The sequence below is a fragment of the Rutilus rutilus genome (assembly GCF_951802725.1).
Source record: "Rutilus rutilus genome assembly, chromosome: 18".
Taxonomy (NCBI): Eukaryota; Metazoa; Chordata; class Actinopteri; order Cypriniformes; family Leuciscidae; genus Rutilus; species Rutilus rutilus.
This window is the reverse complement of record NC_140231.1, coordinates 32,370,243-32,396,752: the sequence shown is the minus strand read 5'-3', so window position 1 is coordinate 32,396,752 and position 26,510 is coordinate 32,370,243. Positions and strand designations below refer to the sequence as shown.

General features: G+C 38.9%; 2 protein-coding genes across 3 annotated transcripts; both read left to right on the top strand.

Annotated features, from left to right (window-relative positions):
• Positions 1–6,733: 6,733 nt before the first annotated feature.
• On the top strand, positions 6,734–24,878 carry LOC311277860 (uncharacterized protein). 2 transcript variants are annotated; one of them, XM_084388329.1, is made up of 3 exons: positions 6,734–6,782; positions 18,432–18,548; positions 21,591–24,878. In XM_084388329.1, exons 2-3 carry the CDS (start codon positions 18,491–18,493, stop codon positions 22,544–22,546), a joined length of 1,014 nt encoding a protein of 337 aa, XP_084244455.1. In that variant the 5' UTR covers positions 6,734–6,782; positions 18,432–18,490; the 3' UTR covers positions 22,547–24,878. The 2 variants fall into 2 exon arrangements, with proteins under 2 accessions (XP_084244455.1, XP_084244454.1); XM_084388328.1 differs by lacking the exon at positions 6,734–6,782 and adding an exon at positions 17,596–17,704.
• Positions 6,941–11,087, top strand: LOC311277858 (uncharacterized protein). Its single transcript, XM_084388323.1, has 3 exons — positions 6,941–6,984; positions 7,382–7,496; positions 9,045–11,087. The coding sequence occupies exons 2-3, from the start codon at positions 7,439–7,441 to the stop codon at positions 10,022–10,024; spliced, it is 1,038 nt and encodes a 345-aa protein (XP_084244449.1). The 5' UTR covers positions 6,941–6,984; positions 7,382–7,438; the 3' UTR covers positions 10,025–11,087.
• Positions 24,879–26,510: the final 1,632 nt, after the last annotated feature.

Below are 26,510 nucleotides of genomic sequence, written 5' to 3'. Positions count from 1 at the left end.
GGATGTGTGTCATTGCTTCGGTTGCTCGAGTGCCTCTACTGGCGGAAACCAATCTAACCTTCATAGATTCGATACAAAACAACCCAGGGATTATACAAACACTATTTATCTCCTCAAATATGTTTGATTGGAATAAAGATTCAAACTATATTAAAATAGTATAGTATAATCTATATTCAGATTCAAATATCTGCTAAGGAGTTTGCAAATGTATTTACCTTCTGGACTCTTTCAACTTGTTGATTGTTAGGCTACTATTGTTGTGGATTTTAATATAAATCTTAATTTCATTTTAAAGTTAGATGATACAAGTTTTATTAAATACAAGCAGTTTTTTTATATTTATTTCTGTGGTCTGTGCTTGAATGGATCTTTTATGTGTGTGTGCGTGTGTGTGTGTTTATATATAGGCCTATATATATATATCAGTGTTGCAAATTCAATGTGCGTATTTCCATTTACTTTAAAATAAATTTAAATTAAATGAATAGGAAAAAAAAAAAACGTAGATATCACAGGTGTTTATGTAGCCTAGCTGATTAACAAATATCAAAAAGAAACTAAATAATACAAAAAAATATTTAACATACTTGATGAATGAATTAAATGATGAATCCCTTTTATCTAGCCTGTGATGGAAGAAGAGAACTAAACAGATTCTTACATTTGTAATCCCCCTTTGAGAGTTTAATAACTCTTCCATAATACAAATGCTTACCTTCTTAAGTCCATTCTATATCCGTTTGTTAACAGTCATGTTTGCTGCAGTCATGTGACTTTAAAAAGTACAGCACATACACTTATTCTGTGTCTTGTCCTAGATTTACGTAAGTGTAATAGTTCTTTCAGAACCATAACTGTTAAACGACAAGGAATGGTAGGCTAACATGTCCACAAATGATGCCACAGAAAACCATGTATGAAAGTCTATGGCGTCTGAGAAGCTGTGAAGTCTGATTTAACAGCGTATTAAACAGCTGTTAAACATTTAATGTTTTGCTATGTGTTAGTTGTCAAACTCAAAAATTAGTTTATTTTGTATGAAAAACCAAATTATTATTATTATTATTTTATTTATTTTTTTGGAAATATTTTAGTTTGTCTTGTATATTTTTTTTATTAGATCAGTTTCAATTTTAAGCTGTCATACAATGTACCCCGGGCATGTTGTCACATTTCATTTCCACTCTTTTGGGGTAAATCAAGAAAAAAAGTGTACACTGTAGCCTATAGCCTACTATAATGAAACAAAACCACATAGTTGTACTAGACGGTTGAAATGAATTGAAAAAATAAATAAATACTCAGAACCCCAAGTGTCTGCACAAATTGAGAAAGTAAAAAAGTGTTAGGTTGTGCCCCGCTTTATTCATTATAGACTTCATTCTTGATTTAAAAAACAACACATTTTAGCGCTAGATCGTCACTTATTTAATAACGAACTAAATGTATTCTCTGCTAGTTAACTGCAGATGTTTTATTTATTAGTATTATAGGCTACATCCGTGCCTCGAACTGTTTCAAAAAGCATGAAGACAATATCGAGACCCTGAGAAAGAGCGGTAGGGACAATATCGACCCTGAGAAAAAGCGGTGGGGACAATATCGACCCTGAGAAAGAGCGGTGGGGACGATATCGACCCTGAGAAAGAGCGGTAGGGACAATATCGACCCTGAGAAAAAGCGGTGGGGACGAGACCCTGAGAAAAAGCGTGGGGACGATATCGACCCTGAGAAAAAGCGGTGGGGACGATATCGACCCTGAGAAAGAGCGTGGGGACGATATCGACCCTGAGAAAGAGCGTGGGGACGATATCGACACTGAGAAAAAGCGTGGGGACGATATCGACACTGAGAAAAAGCGTGGGGACGATATCGACACTGAGAAAAAGCGTGGGGACGATATCGACACTGAGAAAAAGCATGGGGACGATATCGACCCTGAGAAAGAGCGTGGGGACGATATCGACCCTGAGAGCGGTGGGGACAATATCAACACTGAGAAAGAGCGTGGGGACGATATCGACCCTGAGAAAAAGCGGTGGGGACGATATCGACCCTGAGAAAGAGCGGTGGGGACGATATCAACACTGAGAAAGAGCGGTGGGGACGATATCGACCCTGAGAAAGAGCGGTGGGGACGATATCAACACTGAGAAAGAGCGTGGGGACGATATCGACACTGAGAAAAAGCGTGGGGACGATATCGACACTGAGAAAGAGCGTGGGGACGATATCGACACTGAGAAAGAGCGGTGGGGTGATATCGACACTGAGAAAGAGCGTGGGGACGATATCGACACTGAGAAAAAGCGTGGGGACGATATCGACCCTGAGAAAGAGCGGTGGGGACGATATCGACCCTGAGAGCGGTGGGGACAATATCAACACTGAGAAAGAGCGTGGGGACGATATCGACCCTGAGAAAAAGCGGTGGGGACGATATCGACCCTGAGAAAGAGCGTGGGGACGATATCGACACTGAGAAAGAGCGTGGGGACGATATCGACACTGAGAAAGAGCGGTGGGGACGATATCGACACTGAGAAAGAGCGGTGGGGACGATATCGACCCTGAGAAAGAGCGGTGGGGACGATATCAACACTGAGAAAGAGCGGTGGGGACGATATCGACACTGAGAAAGAGCGTGGGGACGATATCGACACTGAGAAAGAGCGGTGGGGACGATATCAACACTGAGAAAGAGCGGTGGGGACGATATCGACCCTGAGAAAGAGCGGTGGGGACGATATCAACACTGAGAAAGAGCGGTGGGGACGATATCGACACTGAGAAAGAGCGTGGGGACAATATCAACACTGAGAAAGAGCGTGGGGACGATATCGACCCTGAGAAAAAGCGGTGGGGACAATATCAACACTGAGAAAGAGCGGTGGGGACGATATCGACCCTGAGAAAGAGCGGTGGGGACAATATCAACACTGAGAAAGAGCGTGGGGACGATATCGACCCTGAGAAAAAGCGGTGGGGACGATATCGACCCTGAGAAAGAGCGTGGGGACGATATCGACACTGAGAAAGAGCGTGGGGACGATATCGACACTGAGAAAGAGCGGTGGGGACGATATCGACACTGAGAAAGAGCGGTGGGGACGATATCGACCCTGAGAAAGAGCGGTGGGGACGATATCAACACTGAGAAAGAGCGGTGGGGACGATATCGACACTGAGAAAGAGCGTGGGGACGATATCGACACTGAGAAAGAGCGGTGGGGACGATATCAACACTGAGAAAGAGCGGTGGGGACGATATCGACCCTGAGAAAGAGCGGTGGGGACGATATCAACACTGAGAAAGAGCGGTGGGGACGATATCGACACTGAGAAAGAGCGTGGGGACGATATCGACACTGAGAAAGAGCGTGGGGACGATATCGACACTGAGAAAAAGCGTGGGGACGATATCGACCCTGAGAAAGAGGGTGGGGACGATATCGACCCTGAGAAAAAGCGTGGGGACGATATCGACCCTGAGAAAAAGCGTGGGGACGATATCGACCCTGAGAAAGAGCGTGGGGACGATATCGACCCTGAGAGCGGTGGGGACGATATCAACACTGAGAAAGAGCGTGGGGACGATATCGACCCTGAGAAAAAGCGGTGGGGACGATATCGACCCTGAGAAAAAGCGGTGGGGACGATATCGACCCTGAGAGCGGTGGGGACAATATCAACACTGAGAAAGAGCGTGGGGACGATATCGACCCTGAGAAAAAGCGGTGGGGACGATATCGACCCTGAGAAAAAGCGGTGGGGACGATATCGACCCTGAGAAAAAGCGGTGGGGACGATATCGACCCTGAGAAAGAGCGGTGGGGACGATATCAACACTGAGAAAGAGCGGTGGGGACGATATCGACACTGAGAAAGAGCGGTGGGGTGATATCAACACTGAGAAAGAGCGGTGGGGACGATATCGACACTGAGAAAGAGCGGTGGGGTGATATCAACACTGAGAAAGAGCGGTGGGGACGATATCAACACTGAGAAAGAGCGGTGGGGTGATATCAACACTGAGAAAGAGCGGTGGGGACGATATCGACCCTGAGAAAGAGCGGTGGGGTGATATCAACACTGAGAAAAAGCGGTGGGGACGATATCGACCCTGAGAAAGAGCGGTGGGGTGATATCAACACTGAGAAAGAGCGGTGGGGACGATATCAACACTGAGAAAGAGCGGTGGGGACGATATCAACACTGAGAAAGAGCGGTGGGGACGATATCAACACTGAGAAAGAGCGGTGGGGTGATATCAACACTGAGAAAGAGCGTGGGGACGATATCGACACTGAGAAAGAGCGTGGGGACGATATCGACACTGAGAAAAAGCGTGGGGACGATATCGACCCTGAGAAAGAGCGTGGGGACGATATCGACCCTGAGAAAGAGCATGGGGACGATATCGACACTGAGAAAAAGCGTGGGGACGATATCGACCCTGAGAAAGAGCGTGGGGACGATATCGACCCTGAGAGCGGTGGGGACAATATCAACACTGAGAAAGAGCGTGGGGACGATATCGACCCTGAGAAAAAGCGGTGGGGACGATATCGACCCTGAGAAAGAGCGGTGGGGACGATATCAACACTGAGAAAGAGCGGTGGGGACGATATCGACCCTGAGAAAGAGCGGTGGGGACGATATCGACACTGAGAAAGAGCGGTGGGGACGATATCGACCCTGAGAAAGAGCGGTGGGGACGATATCAACACTGAGAAAGAGCGTGGGGACGATATCGACACTGAGAAAGAGCGTGGGGACGATATCGACCCTGAGAAAGAGCATGGGGACGATATCGACACTGAGAAAAAGCGTGGGGACGATATCGACCCTGAGAAAAAGCGGTGGGGACGATATCGACCCTGAGAAAAAGCGGTGGGGACGATATCAACACTGAGAAAGAGCGTGGGGACGATATCGACACTGAGAAAGAGCGGTGGGGACAATATCAACACTGAGAAAGAGCGTGGGGACGATATCGACCCTGAGAAAAAGCGGTGGGGACGATATCGACCCTGAGAAAGAGCGGTGGGGACGATATCAACACTGAGAAAGAGCGGTGGGGACGATATCGACCCTGAGAAAGAGCGGTGGGGACGATATCGACACTGAGAAAGAGCGGTGGGGACGATATCGACCCTGAGAAAGAGCGGTGGGGACGATATCAACACTGAGAAAGAGCGTGGGGACGATATCGACACTGAGAAAGAGCGTGGGGACGATATCGACCCTGAGAAAGAGCATGGGGACGATATCGACACTGAGAAAAAGCGTGGGGACGATATCGACCCTGAGAAAGAGCGTGGGGACGATATCGACCCTGAGAAAGAGCGTGGGGACGATATCGACACTGAGAAAAAGCGTGGGGACGATATCGACCCTGAGAAAAAGCGGTGGGGACGATATCGACCCTGAGAAAGAGCGGTGGGGACGATATCAACACTGAGAAAGAGCGGTGGGGACGATATCGACACTGAGAAAGAGCGGTGGGGACGATATCGACCCTGAGAAAAAGCGGTGGGGACGATATCGACCCTGAGAAAAAGCGGTGGGGACGATATCGACCCTGAGAAAGAGCGGTGGGGACGATATCAACACTGAGAAAGAGCGGTGGGGACGATATCGACCCTGAGAAAAAGCGGTGGGGACGATATCGACCCTGAGAAAAAGCGGTGGGGACGATATCGACCCTGAGAAAGAGCGGTGGGGACGATATCAACACTGAGAAAGAGCGGTGGGGACGATATCGACCCTGAGAAAGAGCGGTGGGGACGATATCAACACTGAGAAAGAGCGGTGGGGTGATATCAACACTGAGAAAGAGCGGTGGGGACGATATCAACACTGAGAAAGAGCGGTGGGGTGATATCAACACTGAGAAAGAGCGTGGGACATGATGTCCCGCCCGCAAATTATGCCTATGATCATACATCAGTTTCTGTGAGGATGCATGCATGCCTACCTGACTTATATCATTCACAAATGATAAACCATATATTTACTGTCTTGTATAGGTTGTTTGATGAAAAATAAAACCAAAAGCTAAATATTTTATTTTTGATGTACCTTAACAAACACAATCACTACATTAAACTGATAGTGACAGACATACATTATTTAGTTACTATACATAAAGATTCATTTGCATAAATGGGCGAATAATCGCCTGATTTTGTGAATATGACCAATTATATTTGCATTCCGCACACAGCTTGTGCTCGTCTAAAATTTAAATGAGATGATTACATTTACAAAATAAGCTTACGGTAGATATAGAAATAAGCCTTTGTAATGAAAGTTATAAGATCCATGTTAAAAATACAAATTTTAATCGAATGAAAATGTGAAATGAAATTATAACAGTATTACTGTAGGCTAGGCTACAGTCGGCTCTTTCATTTTGTTTTCTAATTTGCCATTTAATTAAACTGGGATTTTAAGGATTTGAGACCCAATAATGGACGTGAATGAAGACAAGCAGCATCCGTTTCAAAAACCTCATCATTTCTCAAATGAAGGTGGAATTTCACAGACTAAAAATAATGTAATGCAAAAAAAATGTGTAAAGAGTTTCATAAAGAAAATGAAATTTTCAAAATTATCACTAGGCTACATCCGCCAGTAGAGACGCTTGAGCAACCGAAACAATGACACACATCCGAGTCTAGGAGAAGAAGAGAAGTGAGCGAGGGAAGGGAACATAAACATGAGAAGTGAGACACAGCCGTTCATTCTGCTCTAAATCTGCTGTTTTTCAGACTGTGAGTACATTCATTTGATCATTTATTAGGATAAATCTAAATCTAAACGAGTCAGTTCATTTAATGAATCACTCAGAAATGAATCGCAATGAACCGACTGATGTTGTTCATACGCTCGTGAAACGTAAACTCGTTTTAACATTACAATTTGTGAAGATTATGAATTGTGTTTTCATTTTATGTAATGAACAAATGAAACCTGGTAAATAGATTTTTAATGTAGGGGTGGGGATGTAGGGAACTATCGCAGATTCGCAGGGCTAGTTGTAAAACGCATGCTAGCATGACGAAACTTTGTGTATAATTTACTAGTTGCCATATCAACACTGAAAAGAAATGCGCCAAAATGTAACATTTCTTCCAAGTAAATTTTTCGTCTCTTGTCTTTTGTATTTATTTAAAATTAGACAAATCTGATATTATTTTAACCTCCAATCTGTTATTAGATAAGTGTAGATTATTATTATGTTTTGAACTATGCTACATAGCTGTGTTTTGCAGTGTGTTTGTTGATAATAAAAAAAAATCAATGAGAAAAATGTTTCTAAACAATGAGAGTTTAAATGCTGGGGAATATTCCAATCTTCCCACAGGAGAAGAAGAAGAAGCAGCAAGCAGGAGGAATTACTCCAGGAGAAACTACTGACATACTAAAGATGGAGTTTGAGGAAGAACCCTGCAGAATAAAAGATGAAGATACAGAGGAACAAATAGGTTGGTGTTTTCCTTCATTCTCTTTAATGACTGATGAGGAACATTAAGATGAAAACTCACTTTTCCTCCTGAGACCCAGGCATAGACTTTATCCTCTGTAGAGGACATTATATTTTAGCGAATTTCTCTGAGATCATTCATGTCACAGTCCTGTAAAGAGCATAATCAGGGCTTTTCAGAGATACCAAATGTTTGAAGGTTTCACAATTAAAACTCCCTCTACTTGGACTTTAAACATGACTGACACTGACTGAATGATCAAATTTAGCACGCTTATGGAAATATGATTATGTTCTATGTCTGAGTTTATTTATAATGAGTAAATATTTGTCATAAATAAATATCTCAGCATTATGGGGTTTCCAATCAGAATATGAATGAAATATTCTGATTATACTCAGAATATTATGAAACAGGGCACTGATGAAGTAAAGACACCAGGACTTACAGCATGTTTATCAGGCATTTTGGGGAGACACAAGATTTTTTTTTCTTTCAGTATTCATCCAGTATTCCTATGAAATATGAGATATTCTTATGAAACTGTTTTCAAGTTATTACTCTTACTTTTTTGGGACTACACATTTATGGCAATTTTTGTCATATGGTGTAAAGTAAAATAGTTTATCAAATCATACTGTTATATATTTCATAACAAAGTTGAGAATCATCTTTATACAAAGTTTGGTTAAAATGGCCTGAAACCTAAACATTTATTGGTAAATGAATAAATACATGTACATGTAAAATACAAATATCGCCTATACATGTCTTATCATGACATTTTATTTTCTTAATAACGTGTCCTCTACAGACATAGCATAAAACATGAATAATAAAAAAAAAAATCTCCAATGATTTCTCATGCCACAAACAATGTAATGACATAAAATAAATTCACAAAGAAATCTCTTATATTTCTGGTTCTCGGGAGTGTATAACAATACATCTAGAACTAGATACTAGTAGACTCAGTAGTAAACTAGATTTGTGCTACATTAAAGGTTGTATCAGTGATTTCAGGCCCCCCCAAAAAAAGATCACATTCATCTAATCTTTCCTAACGAGCCGCTAGCTGCCCGCCCCATAAGCATGCCGTCAAAAAAACGCGTCTCTGTAGGCAGCCTAGGCTCTGAGATCTACACACAAAAACAACCAACCACTCAAAACCAAAACAAATAGTGTTCCAACCAATCACCGACAGGGTTGTGATTGTCACTATGTGTTGTGAGGTTTTGAGCCAGCTTCTTCTTCAGCTCCGACTTCGCGTGCAGCCGTACACGAGCACAAAACCTCACAACACCCTCCCCCTGTCGGTGATTGGTTGGAACACTATTTGTTTTGGTTTTGAGTGGTTGGTGAAACCAATTGTTTTTGTGTGCAGATCTCAGAGCCTAGGCTGCCTACAGAGACGCGTTTTTTTGACGGCATGCTTATGGGGCGGGCAGCTAGCGGATCGTTAGGAAAAATCACTGATACAACATTTGTTTCTCATTTTCCTTCTTTGATTTAATTTGGGGAATTTATTATTTAATATGTTGATTTTAGACCCGATGGAAGTGAATAAAGACAAATGGCATCATTTCACTAATGAAGATGGAGAACTGACATATAAAAATGAAGACAAACATCTGTTTGAAAAACCTCATCATTTCAAAAGTGAAGATGGAAATGCAGTCGTTTCACAGACGGAAGAGAATTTCACACAAAAACAAGTTGGAAAATCTGGAGACAAAGAATTTTTCACCTGTTCTGAGTGTGGACTGTTTTACGTGCACAAATCAGACCTTAATAAACACATGAAATCTCACACTGGAGAAAATTTGTTCATATGCTGTCAGTGTGGAAAGAGTTTCACACGTAAATCAACCCTTAACAGACACACGAGAGAACACACTGGAGAAAAACCATTCACCTGCTCTCAGTGTGGAAAGAGTTTCAGTCGCAAAGAGGACGTTAATGTGCACATGAGGATTCACACTGGAGAAAAACTGTTCAAATGTTCTCAGTGTGGAAAGAGTTTCACTCATAAAGGAGGCTTAAATGTGCACATGAGAATTCACACTGGAGAGAGGCCTTATACATGCTCTCAGTGTGGAAATAGTTTCACATCCCAAAGCGTTCTCACCACTCATCTGCGCCGTCACTCTGGAGTGAGATCATTCAGCTGTGATCAGTGTGATAAAACATTTGTTTTGGCATCAAGCTTAAAAACACACCTTAAAACTCATGCTGGTGTGAAGACTCACTTTTGTTCTTTTTGTGGAAAGGGTTTTTCACGACTGCAGAATTTAAAAGAGCATGAGAGTGTTCATACTGGTGTGAGACCTCATTGTTGCTCTGACTGTGGGAAGACCTTCACTACATCCAACAATTTAAAAACACACCAGAGAATTCATACTGGAGAGAAGCCGCACCAGTGCTCTTCATGTGGGAAGAGTTTCAGTCATTTATCTACTCTACTGAAACATAAGAAAACGCATTGCCCAAAGGTGTACGCAAAAGATGGAATAACCTTAGTATTCTAAAAATTAGTATTGAAGTTTCTTTGTTTGATAAGGGGAACCGGTTAAAATGGTTGTGAATTGCATTCTAAGTGTTGCATGTTTTGTTCTTCCGACACCTGGATTGATAAGAAAAAGCATTTCTCTGTTGTGTTGCACATGCGCAGTGAAGGGGGTGGATTGGAATCCACTGCTGCATGTAATGAGTGATTATAATCAAGATATTAATAAATATTTTTCCTTCTAAATATCAAATGAGTTGAATGACTTCTCTGGAGATTTTACTTTGTTATAGAAGTTACCAGTGTGATCACTGACATGTTCATTTCTTGTATTCTTTAATGTCTGTATTTGATATCTGAATGCAGTAACAGTGCTTGCCTATTTATCCCGGCTTCAAGAAATGAAATGGGGTCATGTGTTGTGTTTGAGAAAGGTCTTCAACGTGTTAAAACATATAGGGGTCTATAGCTTAAGGGACCATTTCTCAGTTAAAGCCTATATTTACCATTTAGACTAAAGTGTAGTTCTCCTTGAGAGAGAGAACTCATTATCTTGATGTTTTGAGAATACTCTCCTGTTTATATAGTTAGAGCCTGGCCAAATCCAACCTTGGAAAAGCTGTGTGTCGGTGTGTGTGTGTGTGTGTGTGTGTTAGTCTTCTTGGTTACAGGTTAAGGAACCACTGAAGATTGACTGAGTTGTTGTTCGGGACATGCTGGCGCCCAGCAACCCAAATCTGCGACCTGGAAGGTCACGACGTACCTAACTTCAGGGTCAGATTGTCAGCGGCATAATCTATGGAGATATGCTTCAGTCTATCAGTATATGTGTGGAAAATTACTATGTTTATCTATTTCTTAGCCAATGAGAATCATTTAACCTGAAAGCAATGACGTAGCTTAGACCTTGGAAATGGTATAACTGCTATGTGTGTGTGTGTGTGTGTGTGTGTGTGTGTGTGTTTTTATAATTCTGACTCCAGGTCTTCTTTCAAACAACTGGTCCTTGAGTCCTAAACTGTTACCCCCTAACAGCAGTAAACACTGTGTTACCTGTATACAAGATGAACTGAACAGTAAAGCAACAATGTAAAAATACTTGTGTCAGTGTCATCGCTCAAGCAGTGCATGGTCATCTCATACAGATGCAGTGTTGGGGAAGTTACTTTTAAAAATTAGTGTTTGCTCGTTGCTCGTTACTTCTTAAAAAAGCAATCCGTTACTTTACTTAGTTACCCCGTATGGAAAGTAATTTTTTACGTTACACGTTACTTTTATGTTGCTTGACTTTGGGCAGAACCCAATATCTGTTCCTAAATGTGTTGGCATAAAGTTCTACTATGAATGAAAACTTCATGAAAAACTAGGGGAAAAAACTAGAAAAAAAGAGAGATATAATTTTTTTTATTAAATAACATTTGAAAAAACTGTATAAACTTGAACACCAAAGAACAATATTAATTATTGAGCGATGGTGACGCGTTCATGAAAAATGTCACAAAGAACCGGCAAAAGTAATGATTATGAATATGCCAAATATAGCAAGGAGACATTTCAATTGTTTATTAATAAACAAGTGTTTTCTGTGTCAGTGTTGGCTGCAAAGATGAAGTTGACGATGCTGACTCGCGATCTTCAGTACAGTAGTGCCAGAGAGAAATGCACATTTCATACGGATTACATAAGAGTAGTCTGTTTTCTTTAGTTTTGAATTGTTTTGTTTAAAAGTACACATTTCAAGCTTTACGGTTTATGCGCTGAGTTTCGGTTCATTTAAATGAGATGAGCTCCAATTCACGCGCAGATGCGGAGCCTCCTGAGAAGTCCTGATTATATTGCCTGCTATATTTACTACTTATTTATTAAATCCAGGTAATATGCCAATCCTTTATATTTGGTGTTTTAAATGCCTGTTTCTATGAAATTCGGTCTCTGTGAAAGTTTTAAAGCAGTCTTTTAGTGCCGCTTTCAGAGCGGTCACGTCCGTAACATTGTTTTTTGCTCATTTATGCGCACACGAAAAATAAAAAATAAAAATGATATTTTATGTTCTGTGGAGAGCCAACCCTTCTTCATTCGGTGGTTAATATTACTTTAGGCTTGTGCAGTGTAATTCACAGAATTGATTTCTCTGCTTCCAGCCTCTGTCACTTAGCCTACTGTGTGAAGCTTGTGACTATTGCAAGCGCGCAGCTGATTAGTCCTCCTGATTATATTGCCTGCTATATTTATGCTGCTTCTTATTTATTAAATCCAGGCAATTGGTTGATGAAACATTGATTAAAATTAAGATACAATTAATACAAAACGAAATTCACTTTAAAGAAAGGCTTTCCACAAAAACATTTAATGAAGTGGTCAAAATCATGTCTGCCCACTCCATTTGTCTCCCGATATATTGAGCATCTTATGATCTTATTAATGCTTTTCACTTTTCATATAATCAACATAGATGAAATTAAAAAATAAATTATTTAAACATTATATGAAACTAAATTGTTTTCATTAATGGCTACAACTATTAGCCTACAGTACAGAGAAATTTAATGTCGGAGCGGGATTTGAGCGAACGCCATTTTACAGGGGGAGAGGTACGACGACGATGTTATGACGACATATTTATTGGCCTTAGAAGGACGTGTAGTCATGTACAAAATGCCTTTATCCACATAAAATCACGCCTTTATCACACTTCTACGTTCAAAAAGCTTAAGCAAATAGTAGCAGCCCCCAATCAGGCAAAATTAATGAATGAGGCCCTTTTTTTTAAATATATTTTATATAGGCCTATACGGTTTTTTATATAATATATTATAAGATTTATTTTTGTTAATAGGCTAGCCTATAATATAGCTATATCTTCATTACCTTGAGATATAATTAAATAAAAAGTAATCAAAACACATCTAACAGAACATAGCCTAAGTTGTTTATTTTTAACAACATTGTGTTCTTATTTTGTTTAATTAATGAAATGTCAGTCTTCGTCTTTATAACTGAAGATACAATACAAAACAAAAATCTTCAAGATACAGCCTACAATCTTCACATGTATAACGGATTGTCACCTTATAAACAGTCCGTTGTGTGGTGGAATAAGCAATGCTATATCGAAATATATGGTTAGTATCTTAATTTAAACTTTATTTTATTATTTTATTAGTTCATTAACTAATTATGCTACCTCAACTCATTTAATGTAAAGAGCTGGATACTAATTACTAATTAAATAATGTCAAATATTAAATGTAGGCTATTGATTAGAGTTGCCATAGACTAAAGATTTTTCTTGACTAGTAGTCATTCAAGCAATTAGGACTGATCGCACGTTTATATGCAATTCTGGGTGCATATAGTCTAGTGGTCAGTACACTTTGTACTGATATTCATTGCTTTTTAGCTTGTTGCGACCCGAGTTCAAGTCCCGGTTCGTCAAACCTTCTCGATACTATACTGTCCTATAATAATAAAAGGCAACAAAATATATTCTCTAAACTAATGCAAGTTAAAGCTCCATCCTCACACAAAAATAAAATAAGCAATTTTTAAGCCATTACATCAACAACTCTCATAATGGGAGTGGGGGAACGGATTCCGACAGCCGAACTATTTGCCGTCGGATTCTGTTCCCCCTATGTTTCTTACACAATGAGGTTCTAATATTTATCACATTGCAGCTAATTACTAAACCCAATAGCCTAGTGGTCAGTGCCTTGACAAAAAATTTTTTTTTCACCTTATTACGACCCAAGTTCAAGTCCCGGTTCGTCAAACTTTCTTGATACTATACTGTCCTATCATAATAAAAGGCAAAAAAATATATTCTCTAAACTGATGCAAGTTAAGCTCTATCCTCACACAAAAATAAAATCAGCATTTTTTAAGCCATTACATCAACACCTCTCATAATGGGAGTGGGGGAACGGATTCCGACAGCTGTTTTTTTTAACCGTCGGATTCTGTTCCCCTCATATTTCTGACACACTGAGGTTCTAATATTTATCAAATTGATGCTGTTTAAGCTCCATCCACCCACAGAATAGAATAAGCATATTTTAAGCCATTACATCAACACCTCTCATCATTGGGGTGGGGGAACGGATTTCGACAGCTGAACTATTTGCCGTCGGATTCTGTTCCCCCTATGTTTCTTACACAATGAGGTTCTAATATTTATCACATTGCAGCTAATTACTACACCCAATAGCCTAGTGGTCAGTACACTCTGCACTGGCATTCATTGTTTTTCATCTTATTACGACCCGAGTTCAAGTCCTGGTTTGTCAAATTTCTATACTGTCTTATAATAAAAGGCAAAAAAAATATATTCTCTAAACTGATGCAAGTTAAGCTCCATCCTCACACAAAAATAAAATCAATGATAATAAATGTGTCTGAAAAAAATAAGGAAGCATTTTAATTTTTTATTAATGAACTAGTATTTTCTAAATCAGTGTAGGCTGCCTGCAAACATATCTCATCTCCGCTGTATAGCCTAGATGCGCCTTCATACGGACAGGATTACATAATCAGATGGTATTTGCTTTCGATTGGATTTTTTTCTTTGGTGGACATTTTTTTATAAGCTTCATATAGATATATTTCTCATGTCTGTGAGGTTTGTCTATACACTGGTTTTTAGTTCATTTTTGAGACGCGCTCCAATTCACGGAGATCATGAAAGCGCGCCCTGTTCGTTTTATTTTATTTTACAAAAGCACAACGTTTTCTTGTTGTTGTGAGTTTACACAAATAAAAGTAGTTGCGACTGATGTATTATTCTTTTCTGTATGACCAGAAATGATGGAGTATTTTAAGTTGTTTCCACTGTTGATAGGAAAATGCGAGTGATGGCATCGGCGCCTCCAGTCATGTAGTGCGCGCTCCACACTCCGCACAAACACTTATGCCCTTAATAATAGCGAACATTTATCTAGGTTAACGTTAGAGCGAGCGGCCATGCGCCAGTTTGAAAAGGGCGGCTGAAACACAGATAAACTCCCAACGCTGGTGTTTTTCTTTAAATAAATTTGTTTAAGCTTTAAAATAAATATTGTTTGTGGGCTAATTAATGCCACAATGATTTGTTTATTTTATTGGCTATACTTATATTTTTCATTTTTGTTTTGCATCGAAAAAGGATTTGCTGTGCACCGCAATGCCATCCTCCCATAGAAAGACACGTTAAGAGCCACCTTTATTTTCTTTATAATAAAGGGTTTCTATCGGAAAACGCTTAACGTATAATTAAATGCATTGCGTTCATATTCTGGGCTCATCTGCTTTTCTGTAGGATAGTATGATTTATTAATAAGGTGTGTACAGCATTTGATCTTTATCACTGAATTAGCCACATTAAGCTTTTTCTTTATTATAAGGGTTTTCTATGGGAGGAAAACATAATTAACTGCACTTACCTCTGCTCAGCCATGCACTGGTCGAAAGCTGATGACGTAACATGTAGGTAGGCCCGCCCTCACGTGATACTGATTGGTCGATTGATAAGCTTAAATCTGATTGGCTAAAGAGTACGACTGCTCTGTGTTACAAGTGTTATGCTGCCAGGAAAGTCTCAAAAACACACACACACATATCTAAGGCGATTCGTACGTGAAAGACGATTTGCACATTCAAATGCAAGAATACACTCGTACATTTTAAACATTCAAAGGTTTTTGTGCACAGCTGTATATCTACGAATTGTGTTTTGCATTTGTGAAATGTATTTTATGAGTATATAATTTTATTTTGCGCATGTGAATTGCTTTTTGTGAATATATATTTTTTTTCACGCACGTGGATTTTTTGTGTGTGCACGTGAATTAGGTTTCATGCATGTGAAATTGTCTACGCATTTGTGAATCATGTTTTTTGCGTGAATTATATTTGAGACTAATCTGCTTCCATAGAAAACGCTTAGCCTAATGTGCAATTAAACGCAATGTTCGTATTCTGGGCTCATCTGCTATTAAATAAGGTGTACGGGGGCTGCTATTTCTTCAGCTTTTTGAACGTATAGATGTATGATACAGACATGATTGGCTATCAATTTTATGTGGATAAAGGCATATTTTGTACATGACTACATGTCCTTATAAGGCCAAGAAAATATGTCGTTGTAACGACATAGCATCTCGTTATTACGAGAAAAATATGTCGTTTTAACTACATAAGATCTCGTTATTACGAGAAAAAAAGTCGTTAAAACGACATAAGATCTCGTTATTACGAGAGAAAAAATTTCGTTTTAACGACATAAGATCTCGTTATTACGACATAATTGAGTGGAAAAAATAATATGTAGGCCTATGTGGCAGCAATGCGTCACCGTAATAACAGAACATCTAACAGAGCATAAGTTGTTTATTTTTTACAACATTGTGTGCTTATTTTTATAACGAAATGTCAATCTTCATCTTTATAAATATAAAGATACATTTGCGAACATAATTAAATGGGCGAACATAATCGCCTGATTTTGTGAATGTGACCAATTAAATTTGAATTAGGCTACGCACACAGTTTGTGCTTGTTTAAAATTTAAATTAAATTATTACATTTACTAAATAAGCCTACGATAAGCCTTTGTAATGAAAGTTATAAGACCCGTGTTAATCGAATGAAAATGTGAAATGAAATTACAACCTCATCAATATTCTTTCACAACTTTTGAGAAGATAAAGACTAAAATACCAAAGAAATAACAAAATAACAGTAGCCTACTGTACAGCAGGCTCTTTAATTTTGTTTTCTAATTTGCCATTTATGGGGATTTAATGATTTGAGACCCAATGGAAGTGAATGAAGACAAGCAGCATCCGTTTCAAAAACCTCATCATTTCGCAAATGAATGTGGAATTTCACAGACTAAAAATAATGTAATGCAAAAAATGTGTAAAGAGTTTAACATGTATTGTCTGAACAACTTCAAGAAGTAGGTAGGCTACTTCTACTAAACTGCAATTATATATATTTTTTTCTCATTCATAGTAGAGCTGTCTAGGTGTCTAACTGTCTAATTTGCTGGGTTATGATATGAACAAAGCTATATGATTCATCGTTGGATGTGCCGCACATGCAATTGTCGTATTTTAAGGCTGGTGCTGTTGTCGGCATTATGGTTGTATTTCTCTCTGCTATCACTAATACCTTTGCGTGAATTTCAATGTTAGGCATTTCAATTTTTGAAATGGATTTAGTACGCCTATGTTTTTGAACCAGTCATGCTCTTAAATTAATTAAATTAATTAATTCATATTTGTTTATGCTGCAGCAGCAACATGATGCGTTAAGATTAGGAATGGATGAATGAAAATATGAGACTGTCTGTCACGTCGTGGTAAGATTGGATATCTTTCAGATGCCATTAAATGTCCAAAAGGTAATTGCAAACTCCTTAGCAGATATTTGAAGTTTGAATCTTTGCCCCATTCCCAAATCAAACATATCAGGGGAGATAAATAGTGTTTGTATAATGTCAAACAAGATAACAGATCTTATGTTGGTTGTCTTGTAATGTAACGAATCTATGAAGGTTATATAGTTTAAAATGGTTTCCGCCAGTAGAGGCGCTCGAGCAACCGAAGCAATGACACACATCCGAGTCTAGGAGAAGAAGAGAAGTGAGCGAGGGAAGGGGACATAAACATGAGAAGTGGAACACAGCCGTTCATTCTGCTCTAAATCTGCTGTTTTTCAGACTGTGAGTACATTCATTTTATCATTTATTATGAGAAATCTAAATCCAAACGAATAACTCAGAAATGAATCAAAATGAACCGACGATGTTGTTCATACGCTCGTGAAACGTAAACTCGTTACTGACTGTTTTTTTACATTACAATTTGTGAAGATTATGAGTTGTGTTTTCATTTTATGTAATGAACAAATGAAACCTGGTAAATAGTTTTTTTTAATGTAGGGAACTATCGCAGGGCTAGTTGTAAAACGCATGCTAGCATGACGAAACTTTGTGTATAATTTACTAGCTGCCATATCAACACTGAGAAAAAATATCTTCCAAGTAAATTTTTCATCTCTTGTCTTTTGTGTTTATTTAAAATTAGATAAATCTGATATTATTTTAATCTCCAATCTTAACAGATTATATAGTTCTTTAATGCTTCACTAACTAGCAGAACACACTCGCCGGGTTTAAGTCTCAGTTGTGCGGCTGGGAAATGTTATAACACTGCGCCCCTATTAGAGCTATGATACTCTATTCAATATTTTTATGAATTCTATTAAAAAAACATGAGAAATAAATTGAATAAAGACTGAGAGCCAATGTTCAGAATAGATTAATTATTATTATGTTTTGAACTATGCTGCATAGCTGTGTTTTGCAGTGTGTTTGTTGTAAAAAAAGAAAAAAAAATTCTAAACAATGAGAGTTTAAAATGCTGGGGAATATTTCCATCTTCCCACAGGAGAAGAAGCAAGCAGGAGGAATTACTCCAGGAGAAACTACTGACATACTATTGTAAAGATGGAGATTGAGGAAGAACCCTGCAGAATAAAAGATGAAGATACAGAGGAACAAATAGGTTGGTGTTTTCCTTCATTCTCTTTAATGACTGATGAGGAACATTAAGATGGAAATTCACATATCCTCCTGAGACCCAGGCATAGACTTTTTTCTTCTGTAGAGGACATTATATTTTAGCGAATTTCTCTGAGAACTTCATTCATGTCACAGTTCTGTAAAGAGCACATTCAGGGATTTTCAGAGATACCAAATGTTTTGGAGGTTTCACCATTAAAATTCCCTCTACTTGGACTTTAAACATGACTGACATTGACTGAATGATCAAATGTAGCACTCTTATGGAAATATGATTATGTTCTATGTCAGAGTTTATTTATAATGAGTACATATTTGTCATAAATAAACATCTCAACGTTATGGGGTTTCCAATCAGAATATGAACGAAATATTCTGATTATATTATGAATATTATGAAACAGGGCACTGATTTCATACATGTCCTCTGTAGAGACACCAGGACTTACAGAATGTTTATCAGGCATTTTGGGGAGACACAACAAGTGAAAAGGGAAAGATTATTATTTTATTTTTTCAGTATTCATCCAGTATTCATATGAAATATGAGATATTCTTATGAAACTGTTTTCAAGTTATTACTCCCTTTTTTATTTTTTTTATTACATGTTGCCACAAGAACACATTCATATTCAAATAAATATGTTGTATAGAATGGGACTACCCATTTATGGCAATTTTACACATATGGCATCAAGTAAAATAGTTGATCAAATCATACTGTTATATATTTCATAACATAGTTGAGAATCATCTTTATACAAAGTTTGGTTAAAATGGCCTGAAACCTAAACATTAGGGCTGAACGATTTTTGAAAATAATAAGTTCTTTATCTTTTCTATTATTCAACAAAAACAAGCAATAAATCATAGGGATGGGAATCTTTAGGCACCTCATGAGCCGATCTATTTTTTTTTCTCAATTAATTAATCGTATTAATAATACTTAAAATATTTAATTACATATGTAATTATAAGTAGGCCTACTTTTAAAAATAATTACACATTAAAAAACTAAATTAATACAATTACATGTTAGCCTAATAATTTGAACTAATATAGCTTCAAAACAAATAACAAAGAGGGGAAAAAAAACATTACAAGCAGTAAACAAAGAGTGCTTTCAGTATTTAAGAGTAGGCTGTCTGAACGTTTTCATCTCTTTTGAAATTATAAGATTATGATATAACTGACTGTGTTACATTTATTTCGCGTCATAAAAGCATTTTGAGATGCAAGTACATTTAACCACGTAGACGGAGTCGCTCACAGCCGCATGCTCAAGCGCTCTTCGCAAAGCGCGCGTGAGTATTTGAAATTGAAAGCAGCTTCTGTCGGTGATTTTCATATTTTTAATATATAAGCCAACTGCATTCCAAAAGACATATGATGCCTTCGTAGAACATTTGTTGGTAAAATACCGGCGGGCGAGACCGCGCAGGCGCGCACTACAAAAGTAACATCAAGCAAACCGCACGTAGGCTATCTAATATCTTGTGCAATGAAGCCCGTGACTGTGATTGTAATTTGCTTAAACTTTTCCGAACTTTATAAAAGATTATTTCTCGGAAGGTTCGAGTGGTGTCGTGTGTGAGACAAAGGGAATAGAAGCAAGCAGAATATGGTTGTTTATAAAGCACACGTAGCGTCATCACGTAGGCTATCTGTGTTTAAAGGAACACTCCACCGTTTTTTGAAATAGGGCTTATTCACCTTCTTTCCTACATTTAGATAGGTGGGCAAATGCATTTTTGTCTCAGTGCATGCATTGTTTTAATTTGACAGGGTCGGCGCTAGCTTAGCTTAGCATAATGAATGGAATCCTTTGTTGCCAGCTAGCATGTCCTGAGTAAAAGTGATAAAAAAAATAAAAAACCCCCACCTAATTACTTCTTGTGGCCTGCGTATTCACAACAAGTACAAATAGCGATGCAGATTAACACTAGGCTATTTCCTATGCAGATATTGACTTGGGACTATATTAGGGGGAAGCACAGGCGAAGCACTGCTATTTTGGCGCAGAGATATCACGCCCAAGTAGCAGTGCTTCGCCTGTGCTTCCACCTAATATAGTCCTTAATACATAAGTCAATATCTGCCTAGGAAATCGCCTAGTGTTAATCTGCATCGCTATTTGTACTTGTTGTGAATACGCAGGCCACAAGAAGTAATTAGGTAGTTTTTATTTTATTTTTTATATCACTTTTACTCAGGACATGCTAGCTGGCAACAAAGGATTCCATTCATTATGCTAAGCTAAGCTAGCGCCGACCCTGTCAAACTAAAACAATGCATGCACTGAGACAAAAATGCATTTGCCCACCTATCTAAATGTAGGAAAGAAGGTGAATAAGCCCTATTTCAAAAAACGGTGGAGTGTTCCTTTAAAAGCTCAGACATAAATCTGAAATTATCTTAATCAATACAGAATCGTTGGAGAGAATCTATAACACAATATCACATAAAATAAACATAAACTGTTATTTCCTGTAGCCTATGCCAGGCCTATATGCGTAGCGTGCCAAGTTTATGCTTCATCTGCAGTGTAGACTGGTTTTCTCTCGCGTGTCACGTGACCAGACTGTGATCGCAGCATTTGCGGTTAAAAAATCGCATTTCATCATATCGCGATATTATCGCAAATGCAATTAATCATTCAGCCCTACTAAACATTTATTGGTAAATGAAAAAAAATAAAACATTGTTTTCGCCTATACATGTCTTATCATGACATTTTATTTTCTTAATAACATGTCCTCTACAGACATAGCATAAACCATGAAAAAAAATAAAAATTAATTCTCCAATGATTTCTCATGCCACAAACAATGTAATGACATAACCCACATTCACAAAGAAATCTCTTATATTTCTGGTTCTCAGGAGTATATAACAATACATCTAGAACTAGATACTAGTAAACTAGATTTGTGCTACATTAAAAAATAATTCTTGATTTCTTTGTTTCTAATTTTCCTTCTTTGATTTAATTTGGGGAATTTATTATTTAATATGTTGATTTTAGACCCGATGGAAGTGAATAAAGACATATGGCATCATTTCACCGATGAAGATGGAGAACTGACATATAAAAATGAAGACAAACATCTGTTTGAAAAACCTCATCATTTCAAAAATGAAGATGGAAATGCAGTCGTTTCACAGACGGAAGAAAATTTCACACAAAAACAAGCTGAAAAATCTGGAGACAAAGAATTTTTCACCTGTTCTGAGTGTGGACTGTTTTTCGTGCACAAATCAGACCTTAATAAACACATGAAATCTCACACTGGAGAAAATTTGTTCATATGCTGTCAGTGTGGAAAGAGTTTCACACGTAAATCAACCCTTAACAGACACACGAGAGAACACACTGGAGAAAAACCATTCACCTGCTCTCAGTGTGGAAAGAGTTTCAGTCGCAAAGAGGACGTTAATGTGCACATGAGGATTCACACTGGAGAAAAACTGTTCAAATGTTCTCAGTGTGGAAAGAGTTTCACTCACAAAGGAGGCTTAAATGTGCACATGAGAATTCACACTGGAGAGAGGCCTTATACATGCTCTCAGTGTGGGAATAGTTTCACATCCCAAAGCGTTCTCACCACTCATCTGCGCCGTCACTCTGGAGTGAGATCATTCAGCTGTGATCAGTGTGATAAAACATTTGTTTTGGCATCAAGCTTAAAAACACACCTTAAAACTCATGCTGGTGTGAAGACTCACTTTTGTTCTTTTTGTGGAAAGGGTTTTTCACGACTGCAGAATTTAAAACAGCATGAGAGTGTTCATACTGGTGTGAGACCTCATTGTTGCTCTGACTGTGGGAAGACCTTCACTACATCCAACAATTTAAAAACACACCAGAGAATTCATACTGGAGAGAAGCCGCACCAGTGCTCTTCATGTGGGAAGAGTTTCACCCAATTATCTACTCTACAGAAACATGAGAAAAACCGTTGCCCGACATTTTCTAATTAGCAAATGTTCATGTTCAGATCCATCACTTATAAGTAAATAATTTGACATTTAGATTAATCAAAAGCTGGATAATTTGCTACAATTTGTAGTGAAGTTTGATTGTTTGACAAGGGGAACCTTTGGGGAAGGTCAAATTAATAGTTAGAATATATGAGGGATTTGGGTAAAACTGGCAACAATAGTCCATTAAATCATAATCTATATTTCAAATAACTTGTTTTATATGTATAGACATGATGCGTTAAGATATTAAAGTCCCTGTAAAGTCAAAATTAAGTATGTGTTCTGAGTTTGTCACACCACAGAAACATGTGTTATTAGCCACCCAGCCAAATTTGAATGATAAAAAAAGCCGGCAAGTGCATAAAATAAGCTATCAAAATCTTGAAAAAATGAGCAGTAGTCTCTGCTCTCAAACGCTGGGGGCGTGTCCGCTGGCTGCGCTGAAACCACGCCCACTCGCGGGAAAGCTGCCGTCGCCACACTCAACTGTCACCGCTACAGCCGGAATGCTGCTAGGTTTTACAAAACCATGTTCGAGCCTGGACTAACGTTACCTACTATAATTATAACATAAGCACACAAGGCAACTTACACTCATTGGTGGGCACGCACTGCCGACGATGGCACCAGTTGTCGGCGCGACGGGAGGATGAAGGCCGAGGCGGGAGATAATCGGTTCGGCCCCATTCACCAGTAACAGCGGATTATCTGTGAATCCCAGTTGTCTCCGACGAAAGTTTATAAAACTATCCCGTGTAAAATGATCACTACAGAGGCGGGTTTTGGCGATGATCCTCAGCTCTCCATCAAGGTGGCTCTTCACAAAATTAATCCACCTCTTCTTGATGTGATCGTTTTTCGTAAATTTAAATAAGGACACCGATCTGTTTTGTACATGATCGCATCCAGGTAGTACTCATTTCCGTGACGAAGGCATAGCTAGCTAGCAAACTGTAGGCTGTAGTAACTAATAGTACTGACAGTACCTCGCGATCGGCAAACTGATGTGAATGAATGTGCTATATTGTTAGGGGAGGGGCAGCGTCAGGGGCTCCAGTGCGTCATCAAGTAGGGGCGTGTCCAGGAGCTCAGGGGCTTCAGTGCGTCATCGAGCCCCCGTTTTAGCCCCGCCCAAAAAATCCGGAACACAGCAATGGTGAAAAACTGTTTAACGGTCTAACTCGACAATTCAGTACTTCACAGTTCACAATCTTTGTAATATGTTTTAGTAATACATTTCTAACATTTATAATGTGTTATAATTGCCTTTACAGGGACTTTAAAGACTTTTTTGCTTTGAAATTTGAATAAAATTGCAGACAAACAGCAAATGCTTAACAGCTTTAATAGTCATATTATTTCATTAGGGTACATTCAAAATAAATAATTTTACTAACTTAAATTCGTAATTTCTTGATGCAGAACGCCGTCTATGGACTGGAGAGTTCGCTTTTGAACATGTCCTGTTCTGATGTCTCTAAAAGTGTCACTCCTGTTAGCTGGAGTGCCGATAGCATCAAAGGGCACTCCTGTTTCCTTGATCATATCATGAACTATATTTCCCATAACACATTGCCAGCACTCATTATGCTTGATTACTTACAACTGTGCATCGTTATCCTGTAAAGCTCTGCTGATAGAGGATATGCACATGACTTCACCGTCGACCGGAGTGACTGCTGTTAAGCCCAAGAGTGATAAAATCATATCCTATATATTGTATTGTTATAAATTGTACAAGTCTTCAATTTAAAATCATACCCTATATATATTGTATTGAAAACTCATAAATTAAATATTGACCATCTTATATTCTGCATAATTGTATGTTTTTAAATAAACACTAGCAAAATCTATACAAGGTTTAGGGCTGGACAATATATTTAACAGTGACATAAGTGATTAGGAAACACGATTCCTGGCTGCATGTCAATATCCATGGATCACTGGATCTCTGATGAGTTGTAAAGAACACTATCGAGTCCAACTTTTAGTTTAAACTGATAATCACTCGTGTTTTAGCGTTTTCCTCTATTAAATTTAGTCATGTAGCAGCTCTTTTGCCACTCAGTCCTGTGCATACCCTCTATGTAAGCCTTGTGTTTTCACTGACTCTTTGCAAAGTCTTGTTAGTGTCACACTGCATTTCTGAGAGCCCTCCCTCTGGTTATCAGTGTTGGATTTCTTTTTCTGCCTGGTTTCTCAGATTTCCCCGTTTGACTGTTTTTCTACTCTGTTGTCTCTTTGTACTATCTGTCCTGTATTTTTGACCTGTTGCCTGGTTTACGGATTATGATTCCGAATTTCTGCAATAAACGACTGCAGTTGGATCCTCAACCAGTTTCAGAGTATTTTGTGACCAAAAAGATCTAGATGTGAATAAATCGCTGGGTCCAGACCATGTTTCTTCTCTTCTCTGTTTAATCTCTCCTTCAACCCAAAAATGAAAATTCTTCTCGTATTCCTTAACTCCAGGCATATCAATAATAGGGAAGCATCTAAACTTCAGGCTCAGGTCAGTTTAGTTCTGGTTCTCAACAGCCCTATAAGCTTGTTTTAAAATCATCAGCATCAGAATTGTATTACTCATTGGTAGTTATTTTAAGTTTAAATATAGTCATAACCAAAAATTATCTTATGGTAAATCAACTGTCCTCAATAAATGTTATTTCTAAAGTAATATTTTAATGTTTTATTATAATATATATTATCCCAAATCAAACACATGTGGCGAGATAAATAGTGTTTGTTCCCTTTCAAGAGGTCTCTTGTATTGCACAAGAAAAAGCGCCGCGCACAAAGGATGCCAGAGCGGACGAATACGAGCGAGCACACACCGGCCCAGTCCCCGCGTGCCTCACTCTCAAACCCCCTTGCTGGTCCTGTTCACACAGGCGGGTCCTGTTTAAGACTGTGCGGCGTGCGCGAGCCACAAGAGAACACTGTATCAGCGCCACTGATCGCAGCGGCAACGAGCACTTTGATCACTTGATTAAAAAAACTAATTTCAGCGCTAGATTGCTTCTTATTTAACAAGCGAACGAAACGAATAATTTGCTAGTTAACTGGAGATGTTTTATTTATTTGTATTGCTACATCCGTGCCACTAGATGTTTCAAAAGTGGTGGGGACAATATCGACCCTGGGGTACATGTCCCACCCGCAAATTACGCCTATATGATGACGAGACACGGGGAGAAATTGACAAAGAACTGTCCGACACAGCCCACATAGCTCTCTAGATGGATGGACATCATTCCACGAGAGGCATGGCCCCGTCATAGGCAATCGAGTGTAATACCTATTGAAGATATCTGTGCAGCGGCCGGCTGGGCCTCGCCGTCCACATTTATGAGGTTTTATAACCTGGAAGTTCCTGCTTTACAAGCTAAGGTTCTTTCAATACAAGTGTTAAGCCAATTCACCAAAACTATAAGGCCCGATGTGTATCTGGTCCTGGTTGAACTTTATATATTATAAATAAGGAACAAAGAAACCTTTTTAAGAACCATTCCTTGGTTCTCTATATGAGGCTCGTCACTGGTCTGGCCTCTATTAGGACTCATAACTTTACTCTTCTATGGGCCTCGGGCACTCCGCCCTAGGCTATAGTATGGGGCGAAGTTTTAAGCACGCACAGCGTTTTGAAAGCTGCTTAGCAATATGAGATTAGCGAAAGCTGCTTACGCAATATGAGAGACCTCTCGAAAGGGAACGACTCGGTTTAACGTAACCTCGGTTCCCTGAGAAGAGGGAACGAGTATTGCGTAACCCGCCGTGCTACCATGCTTAGATCAGGGGATCCGAGGTTACGTTAGTAGTCGAGCCGTTTCATATCAGCCAAGATAACATAAATATCTTACTTAATCTATGAAGGTTAGATAGTTTAATATGGTTTCCGCCAGTAGAGGCGCTCGAGCAACCGAAGCAATGACACACATACGAGTCTAGGAAAAGAAGA